General features: G+C 43.8%; 1 protein-coding gene across 1 annotated transcript in view; it reads right to left on the bottom strand.

Moving 5' to 3' along the window:
- LOC308306664 (contactin-associated protein-like 2) overlaps positions 1-15,000 on the bottom strand; it is a gene marked incomplete at both ends in the record, with an annotated part of 459,572 nt that overhangs the window by 38,346 nt on the left and 406,226 nt on the right. The window contains 1 exon segment of the mRNA XM_080751705.1: positions 14,004-14,174. Within this exon segment, the coding sequence (XP_080607831.1) occupies positions 14,004-14,174 (171 nt within the window).

Genomic DNA, 15,000 nt, shown 5'->3' with positions numbered 1-15,000 from the left:
GCCAAACTTATTCCAGGGGAAGGGAAGAGTATTTTGGGGTACCCTGTACATAATTGCCCGTAGGTGAATTCCTTGTTATCCACACTAGCCTAGGAGGTGAGTGCCACGCTGTGTAATTTCTTTTTGTACTTAGAGTAGGAAGATTTTTGTTTTGGTTAATTGTTAGGTACTCTCTTTAGTTTAATTCAGATAGAAGTTTTCATTGTACTTTCTCTTTTGGCACCACCCAGTCCCTTCCCTGTTTTTTCTGTTATTTGGCTCCTTATAATTTACTTTAATAAAAAGCTCTCAGTTCATGTTTAACATTCTCCTGTCCAATTTGTCATTTTGGGTATAAATGTTACTATCCCTTACCTAGACCACTATCTGGGACGTAACATTTGGGGGCTCGTCCGGGATCCTTGTGATCCCATTATCTTATACCCAATTTGACAAATGGATGTTGTGAATTGTGAGCTTTTGTTGGTAACGGTGTTATTACCTAGTCATGTTTGATCTTAAAGCTTTTCTTGATCAGCCAAGCTTTGAACAGTTTAACAAACTTTTGAAAGATGACTTGTTTGAACTGTCCGATCATTTTGGTATTCATATCGCAAGGTCGACACTTAAAGATGATGTTAGGACTTTAGTTTTGGAGAAGCTTATTGAGTTGGGCATTTTGACAGTTCCTACACCTTCTCCTCGAAGGTCTCTGGTAGAAGGTCTGCAATCTCCACCACCAGGTGGAATTGTAGCACATAGTGCAGAAAATGCTCTGCTTGAGGAGCCTGAGGCTCCTGTGTCACAAGATGTTTATATTGCCCGCCTTCGGGTGGAGGCTGACGAAAGAGCTAAGAGGGCAGAGTATGAACACAAATTGGCAATTAGGAGGTTAGAAGTTGAAGCTGAGAAGGAAATTAGCTTAAAGAAACTTGAAGTGGAGCTCCAAAGAGTTAAACAAGGTTCCTCTCAACCTGTATCACCCCCCTCCTTTGATGTAGCAAAGAATATTGCTTTAGTACCTCCCTTCAGGGAGTCAGAAGTGGACTCCTATTTTGGTGTCTTTGAGCGCATTGCTTCGTCTTTAAAGTGGCCTACAGAGGTTTGGCCAATCTTGCTTCAGTGCAAATTAAGTGGAAAAGCCCAAGAGGTGGTTTCCTCTCTGTCGTTAGACGAGGCATTAAAGTACGACAAAATCAAAGGCGCCGTTTTGCGTGCTTATGAGTTAGTGCCTGAGGCCTACCGACAGAAATTTAGAAACCACAAAAAAGCCAGTGATCAGTCCTATGTTGAGTTTGCGAGGGAGAAAGGTGCTTTGTTTGACAAATGGTGTGTTGCCACAAAGGTACAAGACTTTAATTCTCTCCGTGAACAGATCCTCTTGGAGGAATTTAAGAGTTCACTGCCAGAAAGGATAGTCACTTATCTCAATGAGAGAAAGGTGACATCCTTGCCAAAGGCGGCCATTTTGGCTGATGAGTTTGTTCTCACCCATAAACAGGTGTTTGTTTCCAATCAGATGGCCAAGCCTTCTGTGTTTAGGTCTGTCAGAACAGACCAAGCTCCTTCACATCCTGAAAAGGCTAAAGGAGATGTTTCATCCTCAAAGGAAGAACGTGAGTGTTTCTATTGCAAAAGAAAAGGCCATATCATTACTGATTGTTTGACCTTAAAGAGGAAACAACAGTCATCTTCTGGTTCCTCATCTGGCTCTTCACACCCAAAACCTGTAACTCTGATTAAGACCATTTCAAGGTCCTCTACTAATACTCTTCCCTTCCCCTAAAAGTAGTACCAGTGCCTGAGGTTGTAGACAACCCAAACCTTGATTCAGTGTCTGATGAAGTGTTCCAACAGTTCCCTGATGTCTTTCCGGCATGTGTAGTTACCAGAGCTCAGACAAAGAAATTTGGCATTGATTTGTCTGATTCGTTCCTAGCTTTAGACCCGGAGGAGGCCTTTGTAGAAAAAACACAGACCACTGTTAATGTTGAACCTAAAGAAGTGGGAGTTGAAGACTCTCATATGTTAAAGCTGCCTGTTGACCGTGCACAGTACGTGAAAGAGAAAAAGGGTGACAGTACCCTTGCCAAGTGTTTGGCCTCAGTGCTAGGCAAAGAGGAAGCAAAAGCCAAGAAAGTAGCTTACTATCTGGAAGATGGTATGCTAATGCGAACCTGGTCTAACCCTGCTGCAGAGGGGAAGGACTGGGGCAAATGCCAACAGGTGGTGGTACCACAACAATATCGACAGCAAGTGCTGTCCTTGGCTCATGATCATCCCTGGTCCGGTCATCTTGGTGTCACCAAGACATGTGATCGAGTCCTGAAACACTTCTTCTGGCCTAGGCTGAAACGAGATGTTGCTCAGTACTGTCGTGCATGCCATGCTTGTCAACTTGTGGGTAAGCCAAACCAGGTTATTCCACCTGCTCCGCTACATCCTATTCCTGTTATGGAAGAACCATTTGAGACAGTCATAGTTGACTGTGTGGGTCCTTTACCCAAAGCAAAGTCGGGGAATCAGTATCTCTTAACAATCATGTGTGCTGCAACTAGGTTCCCAGAAGCGATTCCCCTGCGCACAATTACTGCTAAAGTGGTCATTAAAGCCTTAATTAAGTTTTTTTCTACTTATGGCCTAGCGCGGGTAGTGAGAACTGACCAGGGCACTAATTTTAAATCTAGGCTGTTCTCACAAGTGCTAAAAACTTTAGGCATTGAACATAGGGTGTCTAGTGCCTATCGCCCTCAGACACAGGGGGCGCTAGAGAGATTTCATCAGACACTGAAATCAACGTTGCGTAAACACTGCCTTGAGTCTAAATCAAGTTGGGATGAAAGTGTTCCACTTGTTCTGTTTGCACTCCGTGAAACTGTTCAGGAGTCACTAGGTTTCAGTCCTGCTAGCTTAGTTTTTGGACACACTGTTAGGGGCCCTCTCCAGGTCCTTAAGGAACAACTGGTTAATGTTGAAGTATCTCCTCGATCAGTGTCGGAGTATGTTAACCAGTTTAGAGAACGCTTAAAGCAGGCCTGTTCCTTAGCTAAGCATGCATTAGTTTCTTCTCAAGTGACCATGAAACAACACTTTGACAAGAAAGCTATTGCTCGTTCCTTTAACCCAGGTGACAAGGTGTTAGTTTTGTTGCCAGAACCTGGCTCATCCCTTTCTGTCCGCTTTTCTGGTCCTTATCTGGTAGAACAGAAAATCAGTGACACAGATTATGTTATTCGCACCCCTGACCGCAGGCGCCAGTCCCGTGTTTGTCATATTAACATGCTAAAGCGATACCACACTAGAGATGATTCTCCAACTAAGTCTCCAGAGCCTGCAGTTTTGGGTGTAGCGTTAACTTCTACGGTTGGTGATTCTCAACATGATGATGATGATGGGCTGGTGTTGCGCAATGCAACCCCACAAAGTGCAAGACTAGCCAACTCTGAAATGTTGTTGAATCTACCTTCCTTTTTGTCTCACCTGCCAAAGGATCAGATGAGGGATATTGAGAAGTTAATTTTGGATTTTCCATGTTTGTTTAGTGATATTCCCTCTCAAACTTCAGTTCTCCAACATGATGTTAAGTTAACCACTGATATGCCTATTAAACAGCGGGCCTATAGGGTTAATCCTGTTAAGAGGGAGACCATGAAAAAAGAGGTTGAGTATTTGTTAAGTCATGGGTTTGCTAAGCCTAGCTCCAGTCCATGGAGTTCCCCATGTTTGTTAGACATTAAGTCAGATGGAAGTCCAAGGTTTTGCACAGATTTTCGTAAGGTGAATGCAGTAACAGTGACCGATGCTCATCCACTGCCACTTATTGATGATTGTATTGATGAGATTGGTCCATCCACCTATGTGAGTAAGCTTGATATGCTCAAGGGATATTGGCAGGTTCCTTTGACATCTGAAGCCTCCACCGTTTCTGCTTTTGTAACACCTGATAATTTCTGCCAGTATACAGTGATGCCTTTTGGAATGTGTAATGCCCCTGCTACCTTTCAGAGGCTTATTAATCTGGTACTGGGTGATGTTCCCCATTGTAAAGCATATCTTGATGATATTGTTGTGTACAGCTCAGACTGGGCTTCGCATGTGTCAACTCTGAGAGAAGTGTTTACTCGTTTGGAAAAAGCTACTTTAACCCTTAACTTAGCCAAATGTGAGTTTGGGAAAGGCACAGTGCTCTATCTTGGTAAAGAGGTAGGCCAAGGTAAAGTGAGGCCCATTGATGCAAAGGTCTCTGCCATCACTGCTTTCCCAAGGCCTACCACTCGAAGAGAATTGCGCCGATTTCTAGGTATGATTGGATTCTATAGATCCTTTTGTAAGAATTTTTCCACTGTGGTAGCTCCTCTAACTGCTCTAACCAGTATTTCTAGGCCCTTTGTTTGGTCCAGTGAGTGCCAGAGTGCTTTTGAGAGCGCAAAAGCCCTCTTATGTAGTGCACCTGTCCTCTCTGCTCCAAACTTTGCTATTCCTTTTAAACTGGAGGTGGACGCGAGTGGTACTGGAGCCGGTGCAGTTTTGTTGCAAACAAATGACCAGGAAATTGACCATCCAGTTTGTTACTTCTCTAGGAAGTTTAATAGACACCAGCTCAGGTATTCAACTATAGAGAAGGAAACCCTGGCTCTTCTGTTTGCCTTACAGCACTTTGAGGTGTATGTAGGGTCCAGCATACTTCCTGTGGTAGTTTATACAGACCATAACCCTTTGGTTTTTCTATCCAGGATGTATAACGAGAACCAGCGTCTTATGCGCTGGTCCCTTATTGTACAGAATTATAATTTAGTCATACGGCATAAGAAGGGTTCTGAGAATGTGATGGCAGACGCTCTCTCTCGGAGTGTGTAATAATTGTGTAGTCACAAACATTTTGTTTGTGTCTTTTGGGTGGGAGGTGTTACGTATATTGTTATGATTGTTATGGGGGAGTTTTGTATCTTGGCTGTTTTTCCTCCCCTCTACACTCTACTCTCTAACTGTCTCTCAGTGCACAGGTCCAGCCCATTCACTCCAACTCTGTCATTGCCAATCCGCCTCTCACCACCGGTTGGTCCTCCATGTTTCAGCCAGCCAATCATCAGCAGTCATCAGCTATATAAATCACCTGTGTGCCAGCATTCTTCCTCTTTCCTGCCTGCCATTGCCTCCACCAGCATGGCCCAAACAATAGCTCATAGCTATAGCTTGCTTCAGTCCTACCACACACTTTAACACTGCTTCCCATTCAATTGTAACCATTCTAAATCAGCCAAACTTATTCCAGGGGAAGGGAAGAGTATTTTGGGGTACCCTGTACATAATTGCCCGTAGGTGAATTCCTTGTTATCCACACTAGCCTAGGAGGTGAGTGCCACGCTGTGTAATTTCTTTTTGTACTTAGAGTAGGAAGATTTTTGTTTTGGTTAATTGTTAGGTACTCTCTTTAGTTTAATTCAGATAGAAGTTTTCATTGTACTTTCTCTTTTGGCACCACCCAGTCCCTTCCCTGTTTTTTCTGTTATTTGGCTCCTTATAATTTACTTTAATAAAAAGCTCTCAGTTCATGTTTAACATTCTCCTGTCCAATTTGTCATTTTGGGTATAAATGTTACTATCCCTTACCTAGACCACTATCTGGGACGTAACAGTGAGGCATTGGAAGTGAACACCATGTTTACTAGCCGTCTATACAGACCACCGCCACTCTGCTCTAAAGAACTGAATGTATTTGATTCTGAATGGAATGCAACCTCTGAACCAGGGGTGGGCAACTTTGATGGTGGCGAGGGCCACTATATTTCCACCTTCACTCCAGAGGGCCACATTGCATGTTGCTACGTCCTACTAAGCAAACAAATAGCAGATCTACAAGCTCAAAACCTGCGGGCCGCATTACGTGAAGGTGGGGGCCGCATGTGGCCCCCGGGCCGCCAGTTGCCCATGTATGCTCTGAACTCTCTGAGTGTGTGTGTGTGTGTGTGTGTGTGTGTGTGTGTGTGTGTGTGTGTGTGTGTGTGTGTGTGTGTCATGGCTGCTGTCCCTTCCTCGTCTAATGCAGTGATTTCATGGCCTCTCTGGATAACTGCAGGTCTACGAGACACACAACGGTCGATTGACAAGGACTAACTTAATTCCTAACGTAGGACGACGGTAGCCTTTGTTTCTTTACTGGAACTATATCTGCACTGACTCTGACCTCTAAGGACCTTCCAGGGTGGGTGCTCTTGTGCGTCTTGCTGCATCACCCTTTCTTGTTTTTTTATTTTCTTTTGTTAGTTGTTTTTATCGCTCTGACCTTTGGACACTGCACTATTAGGTTGTGTTAGTAGTTTTTTTTTGTATTTCTGCTTGTGTTTGACATGATAGAGATACTTGTTGCACTAACTAGCATTGGCCGCGTTTCCCAAAGCGATTTTGAGTGCTCGTAAGCTCAGGCATGGCCGTAGAGACCAAAATCGTCCTTCGCAGCCTGCGCAGGCACCTTTCAATCAAGAGCAACGAGGGCTTTCAGGAAACCGGTCGTCTCGTACAATGGAACCAAATAGCTGTGATGACGGTTGAATGCACACCTCATACGAATGGCCATCGTAAGGAGGATTCTAGAAGCAAACACCTTTCCCGCAAGTTTCTCACGGGTGCTGCAGACGTGTCTGTACGATGGTTTTTTTAAGGGTGCGCCGGGGCGCCCGTAAGCACCCTTCATAGAAAACTGAGCACTATATAACTAAGTATAACTATGAAAGTTTATTTAAAAAAGCTATCTAAGTCTTGTGGATGGTAGAGTAGGCTATTCTACACACCTGCTATACAAAATAAACTAGTAAGACACCCGAGGGTGGAATGCGACCTCAGGGTGACATGCAACCTCGCCCTAAAGGGCGAGGTCGCGCCAATTCTTGACAATCTGGCCAACCACAGCGTTTCTCTGACGATTCTAGTTGTTGTCATTCTGGGGGGAGTTTGTTCATGTTTTTGTGAGGGTATCAACCCTAGGAGACACGGGGAGAACACGCAAACTCCACACAGAAAGGCCCTATCGCTCACACCCTAGGTTCGGTTGGCGATAGGGCCTTTCTGTGTGGAGTTTGCCTAAACATGGAGATGTGGTACAGAAGGACTCATATATGGGCATAAAAAGTATGTCATGTGACATCACTTCCTGTACAGACAGTCAGACAGACAGCCATTGACTCCGACCTAACAATGGCTACTGTCTATGACGGTAGTCCCATATGACATGATGTACTAGACTATCTCCATATATAGTGTTATCCACATCTCCATGTTTAGGCCAAACAGATTCGCTCCATTTCTCCATGTATAGGTCCAAATGCCCAACGTTGAGCTTGACAACGAAACGTTCTTAACACAGCAGCCCCCATATTTACTTTAGAAAATATGTTAAATTCTAAGTACGTTTCGAGTACCGGTTTGATACAAGAGCGAATAAGCACTACACTTCTGGAATCATGTGCGTCGACTTAAAGTTGGATCCAGGCCTAATAACTTTATTTGGCCGCCCTGTTGCCACCTCCTTGTTACATTTTCTTTTCTCCAGGTGGATGGACATTCTTTCATGGACATCCTTTCATAGGTGATCTAAGTCCAGCCGCCCGTATCAGATCAGAGGATCAGATCTCCATGTTTAGGCAAACTCCACACAGAAAGGCCCTATCGCTCACACCCTAGGTTGGGTTGGCGATAGGGCCTTTCTGTGTGGAGTTTGCCTAAACATGGAGATGTGGTACAGAAGGACTCATATATGGGCATAAAAAGTATGTCATGTGACATCACTTCCTGTACAGACAGTCAGACAGACAGCCATTGACTCCGACCTAACAATAGCTACTGTCTATGACGGTAGTTCCATATGACATATTGGACTAGACTATCTCCATATATAGTGTTATCCACATCTCCATGTTAGGACTCATATATGGGCATAAAAAGTATGTCATGTGACATCACTTCCTGTACAGACAGTCAGCCATTGACTCCGGATTAACAATGGCTACTGTCTATGACGGTAGTCCCATATGACATATTGGACTAGACTATCTCCATATATAGTGTTATCCACATCTCCATGTTTAGACAGCCAATGACTCCGGCCTAACAATGGCTACTTTCTATGACGGTAGTCCCATATGACATGATGGACTGGACTATCTCCATATATAGTGTTATCCACATTTCGTGTAGCCGCCCTGTACAGGAAGTGATGTCACAACTCACTGACATCACAGAGGATACGGACGGTCACGAGGATACGGAAGGAAGGAAGGACACTCAAGCGACACGGTTCTTCAGAGTATATGCGACCTTCGGTCGCAACAAGTGAACTATACATTTATATTTATATAATAAATAAATAAAACATACAAAGGTGAACTATGTTTTATGTTATGCGTGTCGCTTGCTTTGATATAGGTCTATTGGCTACTGAGAAATAACGCATCACAACACACACTTACATAAAAAAGAACAAGCTTATAGGCTGCCTCATTTGTTAAGTGGGTCCGTGGACCAGTGGGGGTCCCCTCTCCCCAGCTAAAAGGCATGCAGTGATGCGTGAAAGCGGTGATAGAACTCGGATCATCCAGTCGCTAGTCCAACACACAACCCCTCGTGCCAACATGACTCAGCGAGAACCAGTCCGCTCAGACAGTGTGCTGGAGCCAGGCACTCATCATCCTACACTCTGAGAGTTAGCCTACATTTTGAACCATTGGGTTCCTAACTTGCAAACTTCCAAACTAAAATATAACAGCCCTGAGCCTCTTTAGCCCCTCGTGCGTCGTGCCAACACAACACTGAGGTAAAGAGACAGGGCTGTTACATTTTAGTTTGGACGTTTGGAGTTAGGAACCAAATGGTTCCAAAATGTGACTCACAAGTTGAGAGTGTAGGATGATGATCGCCTGGCTCAGCCCACTCTCTGAGCGGACTGGTTCTCCAGCGCTGAGTCTGAAATCAGGCTAGGATGATGAGGGTCCATTGGTTCATATATAACTAATTGTAGACCTATAATTATTACAGCCAAGACCGGGCGGACAACAGCCTTTGTAACTGAACACGTCAGGCTTAATAGCATGACGAGTTGTGAATTGGACTAATGATTGAGAGCCTCGGGTTCGACTCCCGCTTCAGCAGATCGATATAAACGATACAGAGCTCATTTTGAGAACCAATACTCTAGTCTACAATACTGTAGGCCTAGCCTATAAAATAAAAAATATATATGTTACAGTCAGTTTGGGTAACTCAGTCAGATCGTGGTAAGAGCACTCGTTTTGTAGTTCACCACACACCAATCACCACCAGATGGCGACAACAGCCATTCACTAGTGTAGGCGCTGACGTCACTCGTTTGCGACTCTCTTTCCTTGTTTATTTACTAGCCTAGCTCGGCTGTGTTTAGCCATTAGCTTACTATGCCTTACTCTAACCCTAACCCTAACCTTAACCTCAGTAAAACTATGCCTAACCCTAACCCTAACCCTAACCCCTAACCTCCGTGGGCCGACGCTACGTTGTTGTTGCCTTTGTTGTGGATCAAAGCGACCGCTTGTTCCGCCCTGCGCCACATGACGAGCGCTCCGTTTCTCGATCTAACAGTTTCTCTATCTAACCGTGACATATATATTTAAGACGGGCAGTTAAGTCAATTTGTGCAGTCAGTTATAGGCCTACCAACAGGCAACAGCGCTTTGCAGCTTTGCATGTATAGTTTCAAATTAAAACAAGGGGTTTGTGCGGCCAGTTAGCCTACCAACAGCGCTAAAAGTGTGTTAATTTTCAGTGTTGTATGTTACGTTTTATTGATGGGCCGGCCCGATACAATCACACAAGCCGCTGAAATTCATTTCGGAGCGCAGCTGCTGACGTCCTATCAATCGAAGCCCAGAGCCATTCAAGGAGAGAGTTGCATCATCTCCGTTCACATGGGGCCAGAGTTGGCAGAACTCTCTAATACAAGGCTCTGGCCGGCCTACTGGCGTGCGAAGGCTGTTTTACGAGAGGCGCTTACAAGCGCGTTTGAGAAACGCCATAATCGTAAGGACCGCAGCCGAGCGAAGGCCCTCGTACGACCTGCGCTTTGGGAAACGCGGCCATTGTCTGTTATGGTCACGTTGATTTGGGCACTGTATTATATTGATAGTCGTGCTTTAGGACACTTTATGTATATATATTATTCGTTCCCTTTCCTGTTGTACCTTGCTCTTACTGTACTTACTATACTCTGTACTCTGTTCTTGTTTTTTCTTTTTATCTTTTTCATACTTCCCTGTAACTTAACTTACAGTGTAAATAACCTTACACTGCTGTGCTGCCTCTGGGCAACTAATTTTCCCCCTTGGGATAATAAAGGTATTTATCTATCTATCTAGGTCTAGGTTAGTAACAATGAAAAAAAAATGTGATGCTGGAAGGATAGCGACCCAGTGAGCACGGTCAGGACCTGGACCAATCAGTGACGTCTCGATTGGGGCCAAATCACGTCAAACCATGACTAGTCAGATCTGGCCTAGAATATCACCTGATTTCAACTACGAAAACAGACATCCTGGATTAATCAGAGAGGGTCCGATCGAGGCCAGATAAATATCATATAACTAGTCAGATATGTCCCAGAATATAACTTTATATGCTCATATTTCAACTAACATTACAAATGATAGCAATAATCCTGTCAAACTAAAAAGTCCATATGACGTCAAGATCATCCCCATATAATATGGGCTGTGATCTGGCCTAGTTCTGGACGTCACCGGAGTCACCGGAGGACGTCATCATGGCGTAATTTGGCTTGCTGGGGAGAGTGAGGAGATAGGAAATGTATGCAGGGGCGTCAATTGGGTATGGCAGGGGTATGCAGCTGCCATACCCTGGGTCCAGGGGGGGAAGATAAAAGTCAGTTCTAAATATGAATCCATGAATGTCTCTTTGTCTATCTGTGCGGGTTATTATGTTGTTAAATTACAGTAAAATAACTACAAATGCAAAATGTAACAAAATGGTCACTTTAACAAGGTATTATAATTATATTTTAGGTATATATAATTATATATTATATGTACTTCTTCTTAAAATAAATGTATCATGCCTGTTGCTAAGGTATGGCAACATGACTGGTGTCTTGCACGCGCGCGAATGCACACACATACTGTACACACACACTTTATTTAACAGCTTTAAGCAGGGAGGACTATAAAAGACAATGCAGAGCTTGAAGTTATACTATGCAACTTTTTCAATTAAACAAATCTTAAATTTGATCTAACTATTAAATCAGTAAAGTGTTAGAAGACCCACTCCGTAAATTTCAGCCCCTAAAGCCTTCTCTAAATATGTAATCTATGATCCTGGCCGGGGACCGGATTTCGCGGCAAAATTACGTCATCTCTATAATGTATACGTTGACTCCCGGATCATACACTACCAGCCAATCACAGCGCGGATCATACACTACCGGCCAATCACAGCGCGTCTTGCCGTCTTCTCAGGAAGTAGCTTGCCTCAAAAGCAGTGTTTCGGGTGGTTTACTCTGGTGTAGGAGTAGTAGCATGTAACTCCGGATGTAAAGGGAAAGCGAGACCCCTCTAAGGATGCGTCTCAGCGAGGCGCAGGCAGACGCGGTGGTCCGCGGCCCCGCCCCGGTGGTCCCGGGTGAAAAACAGACGAAAAAAGCAGACGCGACCACGGTTTGCTATACCGCTTCTGACCAGTAGTTGAGCAACTTACGCAGTATAGCTTTAAGACTTTCACATAATGTCATAATGGCTCCATCTGTCCATCTGTCCAACACAATAAGACTTTGGTTACCCTATGGCCTTTCCCTAGCTCTGACCTTTAGGCCAACATTTCCACTTGCAACACATCATCTCAAAATGAAATTGGTCTCTCATCATGCTCTGGTTGGGTGTAAGGAGGAACAAAGCACGCACATCCATTCTAAAAAAAAAACAGGTGCTGGGCAGAGGTCAGAATCCCAAAATAGAGGTCATGCCTCATATTTTATCTGGGGACCCCCCTCCTTGAAGAGCACTACGAGTTGAGGAATTACATTTTGTATAACACGGTTCTATTGTGAAAATAGCAGATCTACATGCTCACAACGGCTCGCAACGCGAGGCGTTAGATCTGTCTCTAATATTTGACAATTTGGCCAATGTTTAATTTGACATTTTAGAAGTATTAAAAAGTACTTAAATTGTCACTTAAATGCATAAACCCTCTATACACTTAAACTTTGTTGGTTTGTTTACTGTTGAGTGAGAAAACAATGTTGCACATTAAGTTAATCATCTGGGGACCCCCCCACAATAATTTGGGGACCCCCTGGGGATCCCGACCCACAAGTGTAACGAAATCAATACACTTTTAAACTTTGGAGCATGACCCAGTGTGCAGATTTGATCATTTTTGGGTGTAAGGACTGGAGTAGCCACGACCTCTAAAGGTCTGCTTGCGCGGCTTTTAGACTCTTAGTCATATAGACCTTATTCACACCACGGCTATCTTGGATCACATGATGCCTGCATTACAAACCATTGTAAACAATGGAGCGATGGTCCCAGAATATGAGTTCTGTTCAACCAATTCCTTCTGACCAAATTGACAAATGGGCAGATGACAACATCAACATCCCCAAAAGGATTACATAAAGAAGGGCTACAGTAACTGGATTGATTAAATCCACGGTAACGATATTCAAGGTAAGCTTGCTATCTGTACAATGCTTGATCTGCTTGCTCCACCATCATATTAACTATTTGTTGTTAGATTGTTCCTGATTTATGCAAAAATCTGTACTGTAGCAAGTCTTTGCACAGAGTACTGCAACCTAACGATGAATATTGTGGATATATCCTTCTATTGAATCCTTTTGGGGATGTTGATGTTGTCATCTGCATATTTGTCGATTTGGTCAAAAGAAATTGGTTGAACAGAACTCATATTTTGGCACCATCGCTCCATTGTTTGCAATAGTTTGTAATGCAGGCTGCCACCCGAAGTGGTCATGTGATCCAAGATGGCCACGATGTGAACAAGGTTTATTGCTCATATAGTTTCTGTTTTCGAGTGCATGACTTGAATAAAATCTGTTTCATAATGGGTGTTTATTATTGCACACTCCAATGCTGCCTGAAACAAGGCATTGTTGCACCATAATCAGGTGGGGAATGGAAATTCTGAATCGTGCTGTGCCTGTGCATATGCATTTGTTTTGTGCTGTGTGTGTGTGTGTGTGTGTGTGTGTGTGTGTGTGTGTGTGTGTGTGTGTGTGTGTGTGTGTGTGTGTGTGGTGTGTGTGTGTGTGCGTGTGTGTGTGTGTGTGTGTGTGTGTGTGTGTGTGTGTGTGTGTGCAGGGGTGTCGCACCAAATTCTGGGAAGGATTCACAATTTTCTTTTTTGCTTTAACTATTGAAAAATAGCAGATATACAAGCTCACAGCGCGGCACCGAGTGCAGCGCTGCGAGCTTGTAGAACTGCTATTTTTGAAAAATCGTGAAAATTTGTGCATTTCTTGGAATATTTGAAAAACCTATATTTCTATGTCTGTGGTGCTCAAACCTTTTCATGTGAAGGACCCCCAAAATTATATGTATTTGGCCACGGACGCCCATCTCAAAATATTTAGTTCCAGGGATTTTTTTTCACAAATATTCAAAAAATACATATATTCAAAGATTTGCACACATTTTCACAACTCATCAAAAATAGCAGATCTACAAGCTTGCAGCGCGCTGTGAGCTTGTATATCTGCTATTTTTCAATAGCTAAAGTATAAAATAATTAAGGCCCCTTCACCTTGGGCCCTAATAACTCAGTCCCACTCCCCCTTGTGACGCCCCTGTGTGCGTGTGTGCATGCGTGTTGATGAGATGCATCCGTTGTTCATTTCAATGTGGCTATCAGGCTCTCTGCTGGATTAAACTTCACAACACCACAGATAGAGGCAATGAGAGGGAGATATGAAGACAGAAGGTGTGAGAGAGAAAGAGAGCGAGAAAGAGAGAGAGACGTCTTACATTTCAGCTCCAGGCGTATGAAGTCTGTGTTGCCCAGGTTTTCCAGAAAGACCCCATAGGGGGCGCTGGTCTTGAAGTAGAAAGAGATGTCAGCGCTGGTTTCTCCCTGGAAGGTGTCAAAGTGCAGGTAGGAGGATGGTGTGGTGAAAGACGCAGCGTTCCAGTAGTTACCTGTTATAACACACAAGAGGAGATGTGAAATATAATGCTAATGTAATGTAATGTAATGTAATGTAATGTAATGTAATATAATGTAATGTAATGTAGTAAAGGTAGGAGGTGGTGAAAGACGCAGCGTTCCAGTAGTTACCTGCACACAACACACAGCAACACACATAGGAACATCAGCAGAGCAGGAATTTCAGGAAGGCCTTGAAGGCCATGGCCGCCGTTGCCCCTCAGTTTGGCCTTGTGCCCCTAAAACCAATGGCATGACCCGAGGCCACAGTGGCCTTAATGCCCCAGCTGACTGTACCACACTTTCTTGTCAATATGTAGACAGTAGACACCGCTGTCTCTTGTCACGTAGACACCAGTGTCTTTTGTTGAGATTGTGCAATCTTAACTCCCCATCTTTAAACCAATCCAGTGACTTTGATTGGGCTGAACATGGATCAGATTGTAAACACCATCATTTATCTGTTTCAATGCAGATTAGGTTATCATCCCTATCCCTTAAATTCAACAAATTCTTTCAATGGACTAAAATCTTGTTTTATTTGATGGCCTTCCTTCCCTGGCATTTGGCCTTTGTGCCCTCGATAAATGGATAACACCAAAGGCCAAGTGGCCTTGCCCCTAAAATGATGAGATTCCAGGCCTGAAAATCAGAGATGTTAGATATACTGCTATCGTAAGAGGTCTGTATCAACCCAATATAATGGTATTGTATGAGGTTTTTATATTAACAACCCAATATAATGTTAACATATATCAGGTCTGTGGACCGTCAAACTATAGTGATGCATCAGTTCAGGACACAACATCTACCTAGGTG

This window comes from Nannobrachium achirus (assembly GCF_963921795.1).
Source record: "Nannobrachium achirus genome assembly, chromosome: 21".
In the NCBI taxonomy this organism is placed as follows: Eukaryota; Metazoa; Chordata; class Actinopteri; order Myctophiformes; family Myctophidae; genus Nannobrachium; species Nannobrachium achirus.
This window is presented reverse-complemented; position numbering and strand designations above follow the sequence as displayed.